We start from the raw sequence: 21,758 nt of genomic DNA on the forward strand, positions 1-21,758 counted from the left end.
AAAAGCTGAAACTTATGTGGAAGCATCCTGGGATAGTGTAGATTCTAATTGTTAAAATCACAACCCGGGGGGGGGGACTAAGTATTACAATGTGGAAATTTGGTAAAGAACGGCATCACCAATGCTGCTCAGGTGAGCGATGTGGCACATGGGCCTCTTGTTAGGTTTAAAGCTCGACTTTCCAGCATCAGTCAATCAACTTCCTTTCACTCCATAATTCTAGGCACATTATTTAACTAATCTGTTTATTTAATCCATCTCCCAACCCTTTATAGTCATCTCTATAAGTGATAAAACCGTGATATTACCTGTAGAGACAACTATAAATGGGAGGTGGATAAAATATACATATTAATTGGCTACAGAAAGTCGTCTAGAATTAATGTGTTTAATGTGTATTGTACCAACAATTTCAGTCTTAAAACAAACATCAAAACAGTCATGAAACAATTATCCGTCATATGCATAGACAACAATGAACATTCTGCTATTCCGTTCCTAACCCAGTCCAACACAGCATACGTAAAATAGACATATCATAATTATTTCTTTTCAGATTTTTTAAATAAAAGATTTTTAAGATTTAGAAGTTATGTGTTGTGGGTATCCCCCCACTCTTAAAAAAGTAAATTGTATAAGAATTTTATAATGTAGAAAATTTGTTGATATTATACTTGAAAGTCTTTTTACAAAGCGAAACTATATAAATGTACTGTATGTATACATGTACATATTCACGAACACGTGAAATCCTGTTCAAGATGATTTTCGCAGAAAAGTCTGGTATTAACAGGGCTTAAAATACTTAACATTATGGTGAATATATAAGAACACCTTTCACAAAACTTTTTTATTTACATCCGCCTTTAAAGTAATTTTTTGGTTAACAATTCTTTTAAATATCAATGACGTTGAAAACCGGGCCCATCTTTGTACATTTTCGCCAGTCAAGTTAGATAATCCGTCGCCGGTATACAAAATAAGGAATGAAATATTTAAGAAAATAAACTGAAAAACTATAAGTTATGGAAGAGAGACAAAAGATTGAAAGAAACAAATCTTTTTTAAAGAAAATGATTCCCCCGTGTTGAGCCTCTTTTTGTGTCAAAGGGAAGCAACTTGCGCAATTTATCAAATCGCTTCGGACATTGCACACTTTTCTAATAAGTCTACATTGTACGTGTTTCCGTTTGAGAATTACTGATATATGAAGAAATTGCCATACATTGTACCAGTATTACTTGTTTCTTGATATCTTTGAATATTGTAGGCCTAGACTAGTTAGAAAAAAAACGTTTTGAATGTTGATGAATCGAGGTCTTTGTACTTCTTGTACTGATAGGCCTTATATTATTTTTGTTTTGGTTGGTTAATTTCATGGACATAATTTGACATCATTACACGTAAATTCATTCGAAGACATGAAACATTATAGTGTATCTTATATAATATTGTGATTTTAATCTTGAATAAATGAATACACATGATGCCATTAAATGAAATTCACAACTCAATACATGTGCAATTTTCTGTGCCAGATTAGGCAGATACGCCTCCATTGGCTAAATTTATACTCTAAACTACAATAAAAGATATATTCTGTACTTCCTTGGTAATGCACCATGTCAATATTTCCTTTGCTATATGTCTACATACTTAATTTTTATCTGGTGTTAGATATAACCTTACGTCTTCTGCTGTTTGAAATAAAATAAATGTAGATCGGACTCGGCATTCCTCTGGCCTCTGTTTACATTGATCCATGGTAACATATAAAAAGTTAAGGCTCCATGAAGGGGAATACATTTAAAATTTGTTAATTTTATTACAACATATTTAAAATGATCCGATTTTTTTTAAGAAAAAGGCTTTGAACTGCTGTTGACGATTTCTAAAACATTCCTCAACGTGAAAACCATGTGTAGAAAAATTACCGGGAAATCTTTATCAACTTTATTCGCTAATTTCTCATTATGACGTTGCATACGATAAGGTCGATTTCTATCCGACGAGGCTCAATTGTAGATCAATATGTACATGTTCCAACAGTGGTATTTTAAATTGGCAGGGAGTAGGTTTCAAATTCAATTTCATACTTTATCATTGATTTAAATTGGCAGGGAATATGTTTCAAATTCAATTTCATACTTTATCCTTCCGAGTATATATTCCCCATATTTTGTATTATACAATTAAGTATCCCATGTGAGGTCAACATGGTAAAATAAGGACCCAAGATCTGGCCCACGAGGTGACCTGACCTGACCGAGCGGCCGAGGTCAGGGCAGGTCATCGAGTGGGCCAGGTTGAGGGTCCTTATTTCACCATGTTGAACTCACAATGGGATAAGTAATTGTTTTATTATACCGATATATGTTGAAAAGTATGAATCTCGAACTGTTATCAAATCTTTCTTTGATCGGGATCGGGATTCGCTACAGACCTGATAGTGAAGCACTCTCTACCATCGGCTCATACATTCACCTCTGTCGTTGGCTCACGTATATACACAGTGTTAAACGCGAGAAATAGTGCGTTTGTTTTAATTCAGTACAATTCAATTTCTATGCTTATGTCTGAGTTTTGAGATAGATATTTACTAAATCAATCAAGATATATTAATTTAAATTGAAACAAATCTTCAAATATCACGTTTTATACGTTACGTCAAAAATCTTGACGTGAGCCCATTGCAGAGGTGTATGAGAGAGGAACGAACGACAACTCTGCATAGGAGATTGATAGTGAAGTTGTTTACATTGACGTCTGCAAGTCGTGTAAGTTTTTAGCTCACCTCAACGAAGTTGGGAGAGCTTATCGTCGCTGCGCTTCCAAAACCTCGTAAGTCAATAATTGATAATTTTCAGAAGAGGCAAAAAACTGTTCAATTTGTTTCCTTTTAGTGACATATCAAAATTGCTTTCACATTTATGATTAATATCCATTGTTTTGAAGTTGAAGATTTGCAATCTTATCTACTGTGCATAGTACAGATCATAGCGGACTTACGATGATTTGTCTCTATTTTTGTATTTTTTCTGGTACTTACGACCTTTTGTCACATATCGTTTTTACATATTAATAAATTATTTTTGCCCCATAATTGATAAATAACGGTTTCAATTATACAAAGTAGAGATGAGATCACCCTAAGTGGTTCATGTTCTCCTTTTTCATCCAGTTCATGAATTGAAAACCTTTATGATCTATAGGATTCGCCGTGTAAAATTCATTCCAAACATGAAATAATGATAACATGCTATGTGTTTGCAAAAATTTATTTCTAATGCTACAATTTAGAACAAATAAACAGTATAGCTTTACTGTAGGGAAAAATAAAATCATAATCAACAAAAATTTAAAAAAAATTGAATTCACAAAGTCCAGGTAAGTACAACATTCTCATTAAAGTGTGGCCAACTGTCAGTTAAGTTTGACATTCTCATTGGTGTGGCAAGTTGTCATAAAAAGGGTGATAGTCGAGGGGTATCACTCTTTTTAGTTCCTGTAGATGCCCATATTTTGCTTCTTTGATCTTGATTCGTCGCTGGTATAAATTTCCAACAACATCATCTGAGGGTGACCGAATTCTAGCCCTTCTTGGAAATTCCATAAATTCATCCCCGTCATGATGCAACTTGTATCCTATTGTACCATTAGGTAGGTATCTCAACACCCTGAGATCGGTAACGGTAGGTTCGCCAGCTTTGCTTCCAGGTCGAATCGACTGGTAGTAATTCAAGGTGGTGAAATCTTTGAAAAAGTCATGTGTCAAATACTTCACGGTATATGGCTGAGATGGCCTACATGCTTTCATGATGTCGACATAATTTTGTGGAATATAGATTGGTTTGTTGCGAAGTTTCCTCTCAATTACACTATGAACGCTATCTACCTCCATCTGCGTGTGACCTTTCTCCAAAATTTTCTGAACAATTCGAATGTTCTTATCATGTGCTATTTTTAATAAGGCGTTAGCTAACACAACATTCCTATTTTGATAAGTGCATCCATCACTGTACATGATGACTTCTTCGATTCTGTCCTCAAGATTATCTACATAATCAGCGATACATGAGGCAAATGCATTTGCTGATAAATCGCCCTCCGCTTCATGCCAAAAGTAGCACGTCACTTCTTTCGTACACAAATCAAATACTGTGAAATTGTGACAACCTAGTTTACTTTTGTAATACATAGAGCTTGCTTTCAACATAGGGGAAAGTAGCAGGGCCTGCAAATCAAAAACAATTACTTTCAGGTTGTCTTCATTGAGTGCCCTATCTTTATCAATTTCTTTTGCTGTGCGTGCTGCTGTCTTCATCTCTATATGTTTCGCGTAGATCTCTTCTGATATATTTTTTGTCTCAAAGCCACAACATGTATCACACTGATCTTTCTTAGGGCTGAATAAAGAGAGGTTCTGGCTTTCAAATACTTCTGTAAACGTTTTCCTTGACAGGAATGCTTGGTTACATTGTTTGGACTTTTCAGTGTATTCATTGTAGAGTTCACAGAAGGAATTAAAAGTTGGTTCCAAATACTGTTTCAAGGTAGATGATCTGCAATAATGTGATGGCATCTTTGGTAGTTGTTTCAAAAAGTCATTAGCAAAAGAAACCTTTTCTGGGGCTCGACTTTGTATCTGTCTTTGGGTGGGTGGCTTTGGAATTCCCCTATCTGCATTATCAATCCACGAATAAACGGTCTTTTCACCAATGCCTAAGGTAAGCAAAAACATGGCTTTGCAAACTGGAACCCTTTCATGGTTTCGTTTGAGATGATAAACTAGAGATCTAGAACGCCTACTTATATCTTTGTCTTGCTTCCTCTGTTTACAACCTTTCACATCCACCAACGTTGAAATGTAAACTTTTTTCTGATCCCAGTCCATATTGTTCCAGAATTGATTGAAAATGCTTCTTCTTTCTTCCTCGCCTATCGAAGAACAGTTCTGACACTTCCTTGAGCACTTTCTTTCTTTCATCACTCTTTCTGGTCTCTCTACTGTAAATTTATAGTGACCGGAAATTTTCGTCATCCCTTTATAGCCTTTTCCTTGCATTCGTAATGCTTTTTGCTTATTTTTCTCCCAGTCTGTTGGGTTTCTTTTTCTATCTTTCTTAGGTTCCTGTGCGGTTCTCATGTCATTGGCCATCTCTGAATGAATTTCTTGTCTATCATCAAGAGTTTCAGGATCTGATTGTTCATGTTCCGACTCGTTGTTTTGGTCTACTTGCAGTTGTTCAGGAGGTACAGTTTCTGATTGACTCTGCTCCCCAAGAATCACTTCTCTTTCAAATGGAATCTGCTCGTCGTTAATGGGTTCATTGGAAATGTTACAAGGAGCCCCTTGGTTTTTATCAGTTCTTACGATTTCTTCACCACTATTATTGACTTTTGCATTTGTATCATTGACTGATTTATTCGTGAAATTACTAGTAACAGTTTTGTTTTTCTTGATCTGTTTGATTTTTATCGTTTTTCTTCTCTTTCTTTTACGCGTACTGCTACAATCTGATTCGCTGTCTGAGCTGCTTTGTAACATTTCTTTTCTTTTCGGCTGCCAAACTGGATCATCAGAACTATCATACAGCATTTCATCATCAGACTCGTTGTGAAGATCGTTTTCATATTGCATGTTATCGTTTCCATCACGTTGATCTTTTTCATTCTCGTCTACTGATTCTGTAACAACCGATCCCTGGATTTGAAAATTTCTAAATTCGTTTGTATGACTAATTTCCTTGTTTTTATTTAAAGATAGTTGCAAAAGAAGCTGTCCACGAGATAGAGGCAAATTAACAGCCATTCTTGCAGTTAGGATGAAATTTGAATTCAAGTTTTTTGTAATCGCTACCTTGTCTTTCAATTATTATTGCTCTTGGTGTTGTTTCTGGAAACCAGGAATAATAAATATTTTCTATAAATTGAAATTGCTGGCCTCTTCTCGAGTAATCTCCACGTTCTCTACCTTGTAAAAGTGATACAACCGGTTGAATTGGGTGTACTTTTGTGTTGACATCTGTGTAAGTTCTTCCCCATTTACAAGGTTGTTGCATTTTCCGAATCGTATGCCCCAATCATAAACCAACCACAATAATCACAAATATATATGTCTTTAAAATCTGATTCCTTGACGCTTTTAGGAAGATTTGTTGTACAATTCAAATGAAATCTCTTATTACATATACACCGCACCCATTTTTCTCCATTTACATCAACAAGTATTACATGTTCCTTTGTAATCATTTGCAGATCAAGGCAACCAGAGTTCACTGCAAGGCGATGACACTCAAAACAAGTCCATTCAGGCCATTCCTCTTCAGAATCTGACATCTAAAAAATCGTTATTTAGATTTTAAAATTACAAAAGTGAAAATACGAGCATATGGTTTGATTTGTTATAGACTAACAGAAAAAATATTTGGCACCTTCAAATGTAAAATACAACTCGCATTTTTATTATATTAATAGGATACATACCAAAACCTTATATTAACATACCTATCTAATTTGAAAATGACTGTCAACTTAATCAAAGGTTCTTTCAAAATGTCGTATGTCACGTATTATTCATTCAAGTTAAAATTACAAAACCTCGTATCTGCAGAAAAAAAGTTTGAATGAAGTATTTATTGATTTTAACAAGCATTAAAAATATAAACGATGATATCAAAATGACATAGATTTATTTCCTAAACTTTGCGAAGTCAAAAACAGGGGGAAAATCGTTTATTCGTTGCTGATCAGACGATATCTCTTCTCTTTTACACTGTTAAATTGAATTCAGCGTGTACATGTAGTAAAGAAGCATATTCATGGCATATTAATTTATTAATTGAGCAAAATATTTAATAAAAGTGACAATTTACCTGTATTTTCAGTCATCTGCAACTTCAATGTTTTTTCTCTTTTGACATACGATATTTTGGAATAAGCTGAGACAACCAATAGATTTACGAGGTTTTGTCACATGTATAATTTTATGACTTCTGATTGGCGTAGAGTTACGATATTTTGAGTGTATATGGAGGCTGGGGTATCAATTCTAAAATAGGGAAAAAAAAATTCGCGCATATTTTGACCTACGAGGTTTTGGAAGTGCAGCGACGTTATGTAATACCCTTGGCGTCCCAATTTAAGGTTAAGTTTTTTGGAGCAGTCTTCTTTTTAAGTACTTCTATATGTCCTATATTGATTAGACATGCATGGAAGATCATGTTCTAGTGTGTTTCATTGTACCAGTCAAAGTTTCAGATGCTGCAATTTCAGCATAGGAATGACCAGGTTAATGTTTTTGGAGTAGGTTAACATTTTTGGTGCAGTTTTTGATGTAGGTTTCATTTCCAAGTAACTATAAGCCCTATGTTGACCAAACTTGCATGGATGATACATCTGAGGATGCATACTACCGGGCTTGCTTCGGATGCTGAATCTGACCTACATTTTCTGGTTGAGTGAACAGGTTAAAGTTTTTGGTGCAGGTTTCATTTCCAAATAACTATAAGCCCTATATTGACCAAACTTGCATGGATGATACATCTAAAGATGCATACTACTGGGCATGCTTTGGATGCTGAATCTGATCTACATTTTCCGGTTGAGTGAACAGGTTAAAGTTTTTGGTGCAGGTTTCATTTCCAAATAACTATAAGCCCTATATTGACCAAACTTGCATGGATGATACATCTAAGGATGCATACCACTGGGCATGCTTTGGATGCTGAATCTGACCTACATTTTCCGGTTGAGTGAACAGGTTAAAGTTTTTGGTGCAGGTTTCATTTCCAAATAACTATAAGCCCTATATTGACTTGCATGGATGATACATCTAGGGATGCATACTACTGGGGAAGTTTCGGATGCTGAATCTGACCTACATTTTCCGGTTGAGTGAATAGGTTGAAGTTTTTGGTGCAGGTTTCATTTCCAAGCAACTTTAAGTCCTATGTTGACCAAACTTGCATGGATGATAGATATTAGGATGCAAACTACCAGGCTTGCTTCGGATGCTGAATCTGACCTACATTTTCTGGTTGAGTGAATAGGTTAAAGTTTTTGGTGCATAATTCATTTCCAATTAACTATGAGTTCTTTAATGACCAACTTGCATGGATGATACATATGAGGATGCATACTATCAGGCTTGCTTCGGATGCTGAATCTGACCTACTTTTTGTGGATGAGTGAAAATATTAGTTTTTGATGCATGTTTTATTTCCAATTAACTATGAGCCCTATAATGAGCAAACCTGCATGGATGATACATCTTAGGATGCACACTAATGGACTTGCTTCGGATGCTGAATTCGACATACATTTTTCAGATAATAGACCAGGTAAAAGTTATGAGTGCAGGTCTATTACCAAAAAACTATAAGACTAATATAACATTGTATAAACCAAAATTGCACAAATGTTGCATCAAGAGTTAAAAACTCTCAAATTTGCTTCAGATGCTGGATTTTGATTACATTTTCATGAAGAAGAACTAGTTTAATTTTTTTTATGTAGGTCTATTTCAAAGTATCAAATCAAAAAATATTTTCATTTTTGGAATGTACACTTTTCGTTGGTTAATTGTGTGACTTTGCTTTACTTAAAGACAACATTCGTTGAGGTGAGCTCTGTAATCTCTGATTACCTATGTTTTCATGATGATTTACTAATTAAAACAATATTTAGTTGATAGCGACAAATATTGTTATAACTAACGATTTCTTTTCCTCTACACAGTCAAAATATAACACAGAATTCAACTCTTTAAAGAGCTGTCTCTACATTCCTATTTCTATTGAACTGAATATTGTAACGATATATTGAAACGATATATTGCAACGATAAAATTATACCGTATTCCGTGTGGTAATGCAAAACAGACCAAGCACAATTTTAAAAACATGTTTTTTTTTTTCCAATATATTATTTTATGCATTAACTTCACTCAAAAACGAATTTTTGATAAAGCGGTCATTAAAAATAATGACTGGGTCATTATATCCCACGTGCAATGATTCCTAGGTCATTATTGCTGTAAAGAGTACCATTTGGAGTCGTTGTGTTTTAAAGTTTTTTCTTACCAGCCAATCAAATTCGAGTATTATCAATAGAGGTATAATAACAATTTTCATGCCCCCCTTTGAAGAAGGGAGGGCATATTGCTTTGCTGCTGCCTGTCGGTCGAAGTGTCTGTCCGTCAACTTAGTTTCCGTTCATTTTCATTGCATATACTGAAATGAAATTTAGTATACAGATATATCACATGAATATCTATGTCAAGTTATATTTCAGTTACGATCGCACCATTTTTGACAGAGTTATGCCCCTTGGACTTAAAAAAATTTCAATTATTGGCAGTTTCCGTTCATTTTCTTTGCAACTGTTGCACATACTGAAATGAAATTTGGTATACAGAGTTATGTCCCTTGGACCTAGAAAAATTTCAATTATTTGCAGATTCCGCTCATTTTCTTGGCAACCATTGCACATACTGGGATGAAATTTGGTAAACAGATTTATCGGATGACTATCTTGGCCAACTTTTATTTTGGGTACAAATGCGACATTTTTGACAGAGTTATGTCGATTTTGGACATAGAAAAATTCCAATTTTGGGGGAGGGGGGCATTAGTGTTTTACAAACATCTCTTGTTTTCTTCAGTAATGTGGAAATCAGATCTGGTAATGATAGGAAAAAAACTTGGAAATACTAGCTACTCTTTGCCTTCCATGTAACCAGATTTTCACACCTGCACTGTATCGATTGATTTTGATTGGCAGGACAACCACATGGTCTTTGTGTGCACTTGAAGAAGGAAAATAAAAGTCAATGATTATAAACTGACAAATTGATTTGTTAATTTAAAAAAGAAAATGATTACTTTTACCTCCTGGAATATTAAGGAAATAAATAATCATAATTTTATTTAATACAACAGATATCTGAGAAAGGAGGAGGGGTTGGTAAAATCTCTCTCTCTCCTCACACATGCACACATATCCTAAATAAAAACTATGGCAGCATATTACTTAATTTAGTTCTAAAAATCTAATGTATTAAAAATGATATGAATGCCTCGATCTTTTCATCATCTTGGAATGTCGAGTATAATCACGGCTGGGAAATGTCTACAGCTACATGTAGAAGTTTGCTGAAAAGTCATCTTAAAGAATGAAAATGACACATAATAATATATCATAATTGCAATAAAATTTTAAAATACTAGTGTATACTATAAATCAGCAGACCTTTGTAATTATTTTCATTATTTTACACTGAATCTCATTTGTATGGTTGTTACAACCATGGCAATTATTTAAGGAATCACTGTCTTGTTAGGAAAGTATGATAGGGCATCAACAATAGTGGGAAACATGGGATAATTTGCATGAAGGGCGGGCGAAGCGCGTTATGCTAAAATTATCCCATGTTTCCCACTATTGTTGAATGTCCCTGGCATACTCTCCAAACTAGAAAATGATTCCTTATATTTCCATTTCATTGTGAAATAAAATTATAGGTTGAGACTTAAAAATGTAGAGATAGATTTAAATTAACACAAGGACTCCCATGCAGATTTCAATAGTCCTCGCCCACTGACGTCAGACACGAAGATAGCCGCACGAGATTTACATGCATATTATTTGGCCTCCTTAGCGTCAAGCACAGAGACAGATGCGCACGAAATTTGCATGCTTTTAAGGCCTTCTTAGCTCCTGACCTATCGTCCTGCCTATTTTCCATTCTGGTAGAATTGTCAAGAAATCAACTCCGGTAACTTTCAAAGGGTTATCACAGAGAAAAAAAATTAGAAAAGGAAATATTTCATTCTATAAGTTGTAGCTTTCTCTTCTAAAATCCTCATTTAATCAGTTAAAGGAGCATATTTATTTTATCAGTATATTAATTTTATTTCTTATACTACACATGTTCGGTAACAATTACATGTGTTTCAGCAATATAAATCGTGTTATTAAAATGCTGTATTCTTTTACTTAATGTGCATATATTGTCTTTTTTAGGACAATTTTGTGCATTTGTTTAATAATTGATTTTTAGCTCATCTGAGACAAAGGCTATGTGAGCTTTTCTGATCAAAATTTCTCCGTTGTCTGTGGTCGTTGTCGTCATCGTCGTCATTGTTAACTTTTCACATTTTCATCTTCTCAAGAACCACTGGGCCAATTTCAACCAAACTTGCTACAAAGTATCCTTGGGTAAAGGGGATTCAAGTTTGTTCAAATGAATGGCCACGCCCTTTTCCAAGGGGAGATAATTATGAATTTGAGAAAAATTAATGTTTTTTTTTTTAAATCTTCTTCTCCAGAACCACTGGGTCAGGAAAGCTGAAACTCATGTGGAAACATCCTCAGATAGTGTAGATTCTAGTTTGTTCAAATCATGACCCCGGGGGGTAGGGCGGGGCCAGAATGGCCGATCAAAGTTTTATATATACAGGAGTATATAGGAAAAAAGTTTAAAAATCTTCTCAAGAACCACTGGGCCAGGAAAGATAAAACTCATGTGGAATCATCCTCAGGTAGTGTAGATTCAAGTTTGTTCGAATGATGACCCCCCAGGGGTAGGGTGGGGTCACAATGGGGTATCAAAGTTTAACATAGGAATATATAGGAAAAATCTTTCAAAATCTTCTTCTCCAGAACCACTGAGCCAGGAAAAATGAAATTCATGTGTAGGCATCCTCAGCTAAGTTTGTTCAAATCATGACCCCCCGGGGGTAGGGTGGGGCCACAATGGCTGATCAAAGTACACGTAGGAGTATATAGGAAAAAAGTTTAAAAATCCTCTTCTCAAGAACCACTGGGCCAGGATAGATGAAACTCATGTGAAATCATCTTCATGTAGTGTAGATTCAAGTTTGTTCAAATCATGACCCCCGGAGGTAGGGTGGGGCCACAATGGCCGATCAAAATTTTACATAGGAATATATAGGAAAGTTTTAATCTTTAAAAATCTTCTTTTCAAGTACCACTGGATCAGGAAAGATGAAACCCATGTGGAATCATCCTTAGATAGTGTAGATTCAAGTTTGTTCAAATCATGACCTCAGGGTAGGATGGGGCCAAAATGGCCGACCTAAAATTCTCATAGGAATATATTGGGGAAACCTCTTAAAATCTTCTTTTCAAGTACTTCAAAGCCATGATTAGTAATATTTATGTAGAATTATCCTCAGGTAGTGTAGATTCTAGTTCGTCTAAATCATGATATGTGCTTTTTCCTAGCTGATGTGCTCAGGTGAGCCCTGTGGCCCCTGGGCCTCTTGTTTATTTATCAATTTATTGTTTATTTTTATTTAAGCACCTGATAGAAAAGAAAAATTTCAATGCAAGGAACAGATCGGAGGCATTCTGAATAAATCGTTCATGTTGCGTTCACTGTTTGTTCACCATGCACTTTCCGCTTGTGTTTGCGCTCCGTTCACGTTCTGCATTCGCTCAACATTCACACATCATTCACCAAGTTGCGTTCACCGTTCACACATCGTTCAATCACCGTTCATTCTGCATTCGTTCACCATTTTTGTGGGAAAGTAAAAACAGGGACTTTAAGTGAATTTGAATCAGATCATCTTGGACAACCCTTACAGAAATTTCTGATAAGTGACTTATAAGTGATTTATTCTTTTACTCATAAGTTGTTTATTCTGGACTTGCACATCACTGATACATTTAACTTATAAGTGACTAATAAGTTACTCATTAGGATTTTATATGCAAATGAGCTGCCGGACCATGTTGACCTATAAGTGACTTATAAGCCAGTATAAGCCACTTATGCTTTATGCAAGTATAGTCACTTATAAGTGACTTATAATTGACTATTAGTGACTTATAAGTGAAGCATTAGCCCTTCATACTTTATCAAGTATGAGTCATCTATAAGTCATTTGTAAGTGAAGTACAACACTACCCGTAAGATCTTGATTTAGAACAGAATTTCCAATCATGCAGGGGTTGCATGATATGTTCAAAGCTTTTTTTCACATATACATATGTTTCTGCACTTTAGATGAAATAATCATGTTAAAATTTTATGGAAAAAATCCCTTTTATATGACATTTCTTTGATGATGCAAACTTTACATATTAATTCAGTTTACAAACAAGAATGTTTGACAAAAAGGCAACAAGATTTGATGACCTTGAGGCTTCTTCAAATTTATGAAATCTGAATATTGAAAGCAGCTGAGTCAATTGATTCAAAATTTCTGGCAAAGGAAGTTAAAATAGAGAGATGATGTAAATAGAACCTACTACCTGATGTAAAGGTGTACTCAAAATAAATCTGAAATTTCCAACATCCTTTCACAGAAATAAACATTAGTTTGAATTCACATTCTTGTTGCTCATCTCTGCAGAGACAAACTTTCTGATTGGCTACCTTGAATACCCATAATGCTCCTTGAGAGAAGTGTAGTATAGGATAAAAATTCTAAGTCCACACTTACTTTTGCTCATACCATACTGATCTTCACTTATAAGTGAGGTATAAGTGAAATATTCACTGATATGTAGCTCATCTTTACTTATAAGTGAAGTATTAACGAAATCCATTCCTCACTTATACTTACTTCGACTTAAAGTACACTTATAAGTAAATTTCAGAATTTATAAGTGACTTATAAATTTCAGTTGCTAATACAAGGATTATAAAACACATATAAGTTTCTATTAATTTTTTCTGTAAGGGAAGAAATGGCGTTTCAACGGAAATATGCCATGTTGGAAACGTTTTTCTGTGAAGCAACAATAGTGCTGATGTGGATATGCTTTCTCTAAGGTCTATATATCTAGGGATTGACCTCATCAAAAGGCTAAAATTATATAATATATCCTGAGAATAAAAAAAATCATAAAAATATATATGTTACCGTTTTTCAATTATGTTGGCCATTTTACACATTGTGTGTGTACGCATGTATGCATGTCCTTGCATTCAATGTTTACATTAGCATAATGTAGGAAACTGGTCTTGGCTATTAAATAAACCAACCAAGAAAATGGTTATGTTGAATAAGTCTGCCTCTTCCAAAATTATGAATTTCATGTCCCCAGGTTCAGGGGTTCTGGTATTAGGGCGGCCCGGCTCTATCGATTTTATAGTGAAAATGCGCAAATTCTTTGAAAATCTTATTCTCTGCTCCTGGGTTTTAAACTAACCAAGTACGTAGTTATAATAAGCAAGAATGTCTCTTCCATAATTGTGAACTTTATTGCTCCTTGGTCAGATGTTCTGATGTTAGGCTAGGGCTCTATTGATTATATAGTGAAAATATATTGATTTTCCATAAATCTTCTACTCTGCTCTTGCATGGGTATAAACAAACAAACCAAATACATAATTATTTATAATGAACAAGAATGCCTCTTCGAAAATCGTGAAATTCATGGCCCCAGGGTCACGGGTTTCAGTGTTAGCAGGATATTTAGTGAAAATGCATTATTTCTTTTAAATCTTTTCCTCTGCTTCTGGGTATTAAACCAATGAACTATGTACATAATTATGGTGTGGAAGGATGCCTCTTCAAAATTTGTGAGTTCAGCCCAGGCCCCTGATTTAGGGTTTCTGGTATTGAGGCAGGGCTCTAATGATTAAATAGTGAAAATGCATGAATTTAAAAATCTTTTCCTTTGCTACTGGGTATTAAACCAAAGAACTAAGCACATAATTATGATGAAGAAAGGTGCCTCCTCTAAAATGGTTTAAATAATTTTAGGACTGGTTACTTGGGGGGAGGGGGGAGTACATAGTCTGAAAATAAATCAATGCATTGAAATCTGCTCTTTGGTATAAATCAACCATTTATAATGAATGCATTGAAATCTGCTCTTTGGTATTAATCAGCCATTGATGATAAAATAAAATCTTTGATAAATTTTTTAAAATTTTGAAATAAGTGGCCCCAGGGTCAATGGTTCCTATAGGATGGGCTGCACAACTGGTTATAAAATGAAAATGCATTTTCTCTTTGTTACTCTGATCTACCTTTAGGTATAAAGTAGCCAAAGTAAGTAATCTATGCAAAATGTATATTTATGATAAGAAATAGTGCCTCTTTCAAAATTGTGAATTTCATGGCCTCTGGTTTAATACATGAACCAAATGCAATGGTTGGAAAGTTATTACATGATACTCAGGTGACCTGTAAGGCCCGCGGGCCTCATGTTTAGTTTCCCAGTAAATCTACAATTCAAGACATTCAGCATTATGCTTGAATTCAAGGAAATGTCTTCCAGCAAAAGGTGCTAAAAAGAATTCAGTAACTGTTCAATACACAGCTAAATGAAATATGTACATTTTATATCAACAGTCAGATTGCTGATTGTCTTGCCTTGATCACTAAGATGACAGGTGCAAAAGTTTTGTCAGTTTTTAGGTCACCTGAGTAAACTCGCTTGACCTTTTTCTATCCGTTTTCATCCATCGTCCAGCGTTGTGTGTTTACTTTTCAACATTTTCAGCTTCTTCTCTGCAACTACTCAACCAATTTTAACCAAATTTGGCATAATGCATCTATGGGTGAAGGGGAACAAAAATTGTGAATTTCATGGTGCCTGCCCCCCAGAGGCCTGAGGGGTGGGGCCAAAACCACTAAAATAAATGCAATCTTTAAAAATCTTCTTCTTTACTCCTGGACATCAAGCAGTCAATCTGTTTGCATGATTGTAATTAGCACTGAGTCCTCTTCCTAAATTGTGAAATTCATAGCCCTGGTTTCAGGGGTTCTAGTGCTAAGGTGGGGCTAAATATATTATATAGTGAAAATGCATTATTTCTTTGAAAATCTTTGAAAATCTTCTTCTCTGCTCTTTGACATAAAATAAACTAAATAAGTGCATAGTTATGTTGAATTAGGCTGCCTCTTCCAAAATTGTGAATTTCATGGTCCCAGGGTCAGTGGGTACTGGTGTTAGGGTGGGGCTCTATTAATTATTCAGTGAAAATGCATGAATTCTTTGAAAGTCTTCTTCTCTGCTCCTGAATATTAAACAAACTAACCAAGTACATATTTATGTTGCATAATAGTGCCTTTTCCAAAATTGTGAATTTTATGGTCTCAGGGTCATGGGTTCTTTGGTTAGGGTGGGGTTTTATTGATTATATAGCATGATATAGTGAAAATACATCAATTCTTTTAAAATCTTCTTCTCTGCTCCTGAGTATTAAACCAATGAACTATGTACATACTAGTTATGATGAAAAAGGATGCCTCTTCCAGATTTGGGAATTTCAGAGCCCCAAGGTCAGGATTTTGATGTTAGGCAGGGCTCTAATGAACATATACCGTAGTAAAAAATGCATGAATTTTTCGAACACCTTTTCCTTTGCTCCTGGGTATTATGCCAATGTTCTAAGTACATATTAATGATGATAAAAGGTGCCTCTTCCAAAATATTTACGGTAATTTCAGGGCCCCTGGGTCAGGGTACTGGTTGTGGGGGTAGGGGTAGCATAGTCTGAAAATAAATTAATGCTTTGAAATGTGATTTTTGGTATTAATAAACCATTTATAATGAAATAAAATTTATGAAAAAATTTGTTTCCCCATTGTGGCCCCACCCTTCCCCCGGGGGTCAAGATTTGAACAATTTAGAATCTACAGTACCCCAGGATGCTTCCACATAAGTTTCAGCTTTTCTGGCCCAGTGGTTCTTGAGAAGAAGATTTTCAAAGATTTTTCCTAAATATTTCTATGTAAAACTTTGATTCCCCATTGTAGCCCCGCCCTTCCCCCAGGGGTTATGATATGAACAATTTAGAATCTACACTATCCCAGGATGCTTCCATATAAGTTTCAGCTTTTCTGGTCCAGTGGTTCTTTAGAAGAAGATCTTTGAATGACCCCACCCTATTTTTGTCTTTTCTTGATTATCCCCCCTTGTGAGGGGACTTGGCCCTTTATTTAAAAAAAAATTAAATTTCCCTTAACCCAAGGATGTTTTGTACCAAGTTTGGTCAAAATTGGCTCAGTGGTTCTTGAGAAGTCGAAAATGTGAAAAGTTTACAGACGGACAGACAGACAGGTAGACGGACGGACGGACGACGGACAAAATGTGATCAGAAAAGCTCACTTGAGCCTTCAGGTGAGCTAGAAATTAATGAAGTACTATTGTATAATACTACTCATTTGTTATCTTCTATTAGTCATAGAAGATACATATATATAAAGGTTAGAAGGTCGTGAATTCAATTCTGAGCTGCAAGTGACCTTAGTCAATAAAAAATTGGTAGCAAATGTTTCTTTGCCATGCGCCCGGCACTCTGGATTAAAAGTTGCTAGTCCTTTGCACGAGACCTTAAAAACCAAAGCCCTGTGTTACGGCAGACATAACAAGAGGCCCATGGGCACCTGAGCAATATAGCTAGGAAAAAGGCATAAATTAGTTTATTATTGAAAAGTTAAAGTCATATACGCTATATGAACGCCAAATTTTGTGTGAAACAAAATGAATAATGATTTAAAACACATGAAGTTTAATAAAAAATAATACTTTCCACAAAATTGTACTGTAGAGGTCGTTGTAATAACAAAACAATTAAACAATATCTAGGAATTAAGAACTCATTCTTAATATTGATGAAGGAAGTGCGTAAACAGTAGGCCTATATATAGAAACACATGTCCACGGGAAATCACAGACAACGAGGTATGTTGCATTTTGACAACAATTATAAATATATAAGGTTGATATGCGTCATAACAGAGAAGATGGTTGATACTGAATACATTAAAAGATAAGTACCATTAAGTTAGACGCTTGCCATCCACATCAAAAGTGAGTAGTATCTCAAACGGCATGCCTTGTTTTCTTTACGTCATGTGTGTTTATCAATCTAAATGTAGCGACGGCGTCACGTGATGGGTTTATTTAAAAATAGCTATTTTTCTTTCCTTGCAGGATAATAAAAAATCATAATTTTATAACTTTGTAACGCGTTTAATTTTAATGGTGTAATTTACAGTATTTTCCTAACTTTTATTGATAAACAAATTATATAAATTTCCAATCGTATTTTAACTGGCGCAGGTTTTAGCGTGTATACTTTTAAAGCCATATATGGCGTATCTGAGTCAAAAAAATAAAAATACAAGATTAATTGTAGATTTACCAAATATTTGTTACTTACGTACGAATTAAAATTTTCACCGATTTTGAACTTATAAATCACCACAAGTCTAGAGTTAAATTGACTTTAAACTGTGTCTGATATTTTTATCCGAGTCGGAAATAAATCGTTTACTGCTTTAAATCTGTGATATCTATGAAACGCGATTGATTTAAATTGTGTAATTTACAGGAAAGTCCTATCTTTATATAAAATAACAAAACAAATAAAAAGATCTTTTAAATCTTAGTTTGTCTGAACTTATGAAAAATACGCCATATATGACTTTAAAATCCAAAAGTGGTCCTAACCAATCCTTAAAAGAGAGAGGGTATGATTTGAATAAACTTGAATTTACACTAACTAAGAATGCTTGCATATTTCTTTGACTACCTGTGGCTTTTTTGCCGTTTACATTTGATTTTAAATTGTGACCCAGCCTTACCCAAGGGGATGACTTGAACAAAATTGAATCTACACTATGAATAGGACTAATCATGGTTTGCTATTCTTGAAAAGAAGATTTTTTTCTACATATTTCTGTGTAAAACTTGGATTCCATGCTGTGGCCCCGCCCTACCCCCACGGATAATAATTTGAGCAAACTTGAATGTCAACTACCTGATTATCATTCATGCCTTTGCTATTCCAGAGAAGAAAGAGAGTTTTAAAGAATTTTCCTGAATTTTTCTATGTGAAACTTTGATCAGCTTTTGTGGCCCCGCCCTACCCATGGGGGTCATGATTTCAACAAACTTTAATTTACACGACCCGAGAATGCTTCCCTAAATGTTTCATCTTTTCTGGCATAGTGGTTCTTGAGAAGAAGATTTTTAAAACATAGCATCTAATTTTCACTATTTCTGAATTATCCCCCCCCCCCTTGAATAAAGGCGTGGTCCTTCATTTGAACAAACTTTACCTAAGGATACTTTGTATTAAGTTTGGTTGAAATTGGCCAAGTGGTTCTTGGGAAGAGTTGAAAATGTGAAAAGTTAACGACAACAACAACGACAGACAATGGACAAATTTTGATCAGAAAAGCTCACTTGAGCCTTCGGCTCAGGTGAAGGCTCAGGTGAGCTAAAAATGGTTTAGATCCCTCAATGTTAATGGCCATAAGTGCCAAGTGAATATCAGAATTTGAAACCCTTAACCAATATATGGTGACGTTTCTGTATGATACAGATATTCTTGAATGCGATCTAAAACAATATACAACCAATCAATCAACCAAACATTGGAGATGGAAAGAAAAGAAATTTTTGGATCAATTGCAACATTGACACGATTCAATTCCTATTTTTAGCTCACCTGAGCCAAAGGCTCAAGTGAGCTTTTCTGATCACATTTTGTCTCTCGTCCGTCTATCCGTCTGTCTAGCTGTCCAGCTGTCCGTCCATCTGTAAACTTTTCACATTTTCGACTTCTTCTCAAGAACCACTAGGCCAATTTTGACCAAACTTGGTACAAAGCATCCTTGGGTGAAGGGGGATTTAAATTGTTAAAATGAAGGGCCAAGTCCCCTCATAAGGGGAGATAATCAAGAAAAGACAAAAATAGGGATGGGTCATTAAAAAATCTTCTCAAGAACCACTGGGCCAATAAGGCTGAAACTTATGTGGAGGCACCCTGGGATAGTGTAGATGCTAAATTGTTAAAATCATGACCCCCGGGGGTTGGACGGGGCCACAATGGGGATTCAAAGTTTTACATAGAAATATATATGAAAAATCTTTAAAAATCTTCTTCTCAAGAACCACTGGGCCAGAAAAGCTGAAACTGATGTGGAAGCACCCTTGGGTAGTGTAGATTCTAAATTGATCAAATCTTGACCCTCGGGGGTAGGGCGGGGCCACAATGGGGCATCAATGTTTTACAAAGAAATATATAGGAAAAATTTTTGAACATCTTCTCAAGAACAACTGGGCCAGAAAAGCTGAAACTGATGTGGAAGCATCCTGGGGTACTGTAGATTCTAAATTGTTCAAATCATGACCCCCGAGGGTAGGGCGTGGCCACAATAGGGAACCCAAGTTTTACATTGAAATATATAGGAAATATCTTTAAAAATCTTCTTCTCAAGAACCACTGGGCAAGAAAAGCTGAAACTCATGTGGAAGCATCCTGGGGTAGTGTAGATTCTAAATTGTTCAAATCATGACCCTCGGGGGTTGGGCGGGGCCACAATGGTGAATCAAAGTTTTACATAGAAATATATAGGAAAAATCTTTGAAAATCTTTTTTTCAAGAACCACTGGGTAAATAAGGCTGAAACTTATGTGGAAGTATCCTGGGGTAGTGTAGATTCTAAATTGTTCATATCATGACCCCCGAGGGTATGGCGGGGCCACAATGGGGCATGAATGTTTTACATAGAAATATTTAGGAAAAATCTTTGAAAATCTTCTTCTCAAAAACCACTTGGCCAGAAAAGCTGAAACTGATGTGGAAGCACCCTGGGGTAGTAAATCATGACCCCAGGGGGTAGGGCGGGGCCACAATATGTATTACAAGGGGGAAATCTGGTAATGAACAATATGACAAAAGATTCTCAGGTGAACGATGTGGCCAATGGGCCTCTTGTTTGGTTTATGACAAATAAATTAATGCCTGGGTGTATCATTTGCTTAGCAGTGTACTTTATTCATTTCATTTAATTTTAGTTTTCCACAATATCACAGTCCACCTGCTAAAAATGGAGTGAAAGCCAACATCTTAAATGTGACTGATGAACTTTTCTGCATACAAATACTGCTGGGTATGATATACCTTCTCCTACAGTACATTTCCAATATGCTATGAAGAGCAATATGTTTTATTTTGGATTTCAACCCAATTCCTTCAATAATGTTCCCCTGCTTTGATGAAGTTGGTATATATTCTTCCAAGCACTTTATGCTTTAACTTAAAGAAAAATCCCGATAAAATTATATGAATATTTTTGACTCGCCAAACATTCAAACGTTTTGATGTATTTTGTTATTGTTTTTATTGGGACATGGATACGGTTTCAGCTTTAAAAATGAAATTTATTTTTCCATTTTTTGTTAACAAATGCTTAACTAAGATACTGTTAAACGATTATCAAAAAAAGAGAAGAATTTCAGGAGATAAAGAAACAGATTTAGAGCTCCAAACATTTGTTACGTAAAAAAGGCCCCTGCCATGCTTTTTTTTTTTTAACTCAGATTATATATATTTATATATGTTCGTTCAAAGGTGATATTTTCTATAGAGAAGTTAAATTCTAAATACTACAGACAGTTGTTAATGATTTGTGTAGTCTACTCGTAGTTTTGTTATTGATATTTTCTAGATGTAAACAAAAACAGCTTCCTTTGCATTATGAGGAATTTCAAATCCTGTCTCCCCTTTATAAATCAACAAATGATGTTCAAATTTTTGCTGATCATTTGAATTGCCTTAATTAGGAATTGTAAACATTAAGTTTGGTTTTTTTTACAGAATTCATTTTAATCTGTGTCCATGTTATATTATGGTATAGTTTCGAAATTGTTGAATGGTTATAAACCAAATTTTACTGGTGATGCCTAAGCAGTACCGTAAAAACGGATGGTTGGGCTTCTTATCTTTATATTTTATTTATTTACTATAATTA

At 35.1% G+C, this 21,758-nt stretch overlaps 1 protein-coding gene across 1 annotated transcript in view; it reads left to right on the plus strand.

The window, feature by feature from the left end:
- Positions 1–21,751, plus strand: part of LOC134253421 (uncharacterized) — an 80,962-nt gene extending 59,211 nt beyond the window's left edge. The window contains exon 6 of the mRNA XM_062735947.1: positions 20,803–21,751. Coding sequence (XP_062591931.1) covers positions 20,803–20,941 — 139 coding nt within the window. The 3' untranslated portion in view covers positions 20,942–21,751. The remainder of the gene's footprint in view (positions 1–20,802) is intronic.
- Positions 21,752–21,758: the final 7 nt, after the last annotated feature.

This window comes from Saccostrea cucullata, unplaced genomic scaffold (genome assembly GCF_032062105.1).
Source record: "Saccostrea cucullata isolate Sc308-1 unplaced genomic scaffold, CSIRO_AGI_Scuc_v1 ctg1606, whole genome shotgun sequence".
Classification (NCBI taxonomy): domain Eukaryota; kingdom Metazoa; phylum Mollusca; class Bivalvia; order Ostreida; family Ostreidae; genus Saccostrea; species Saccostrea cuccullata.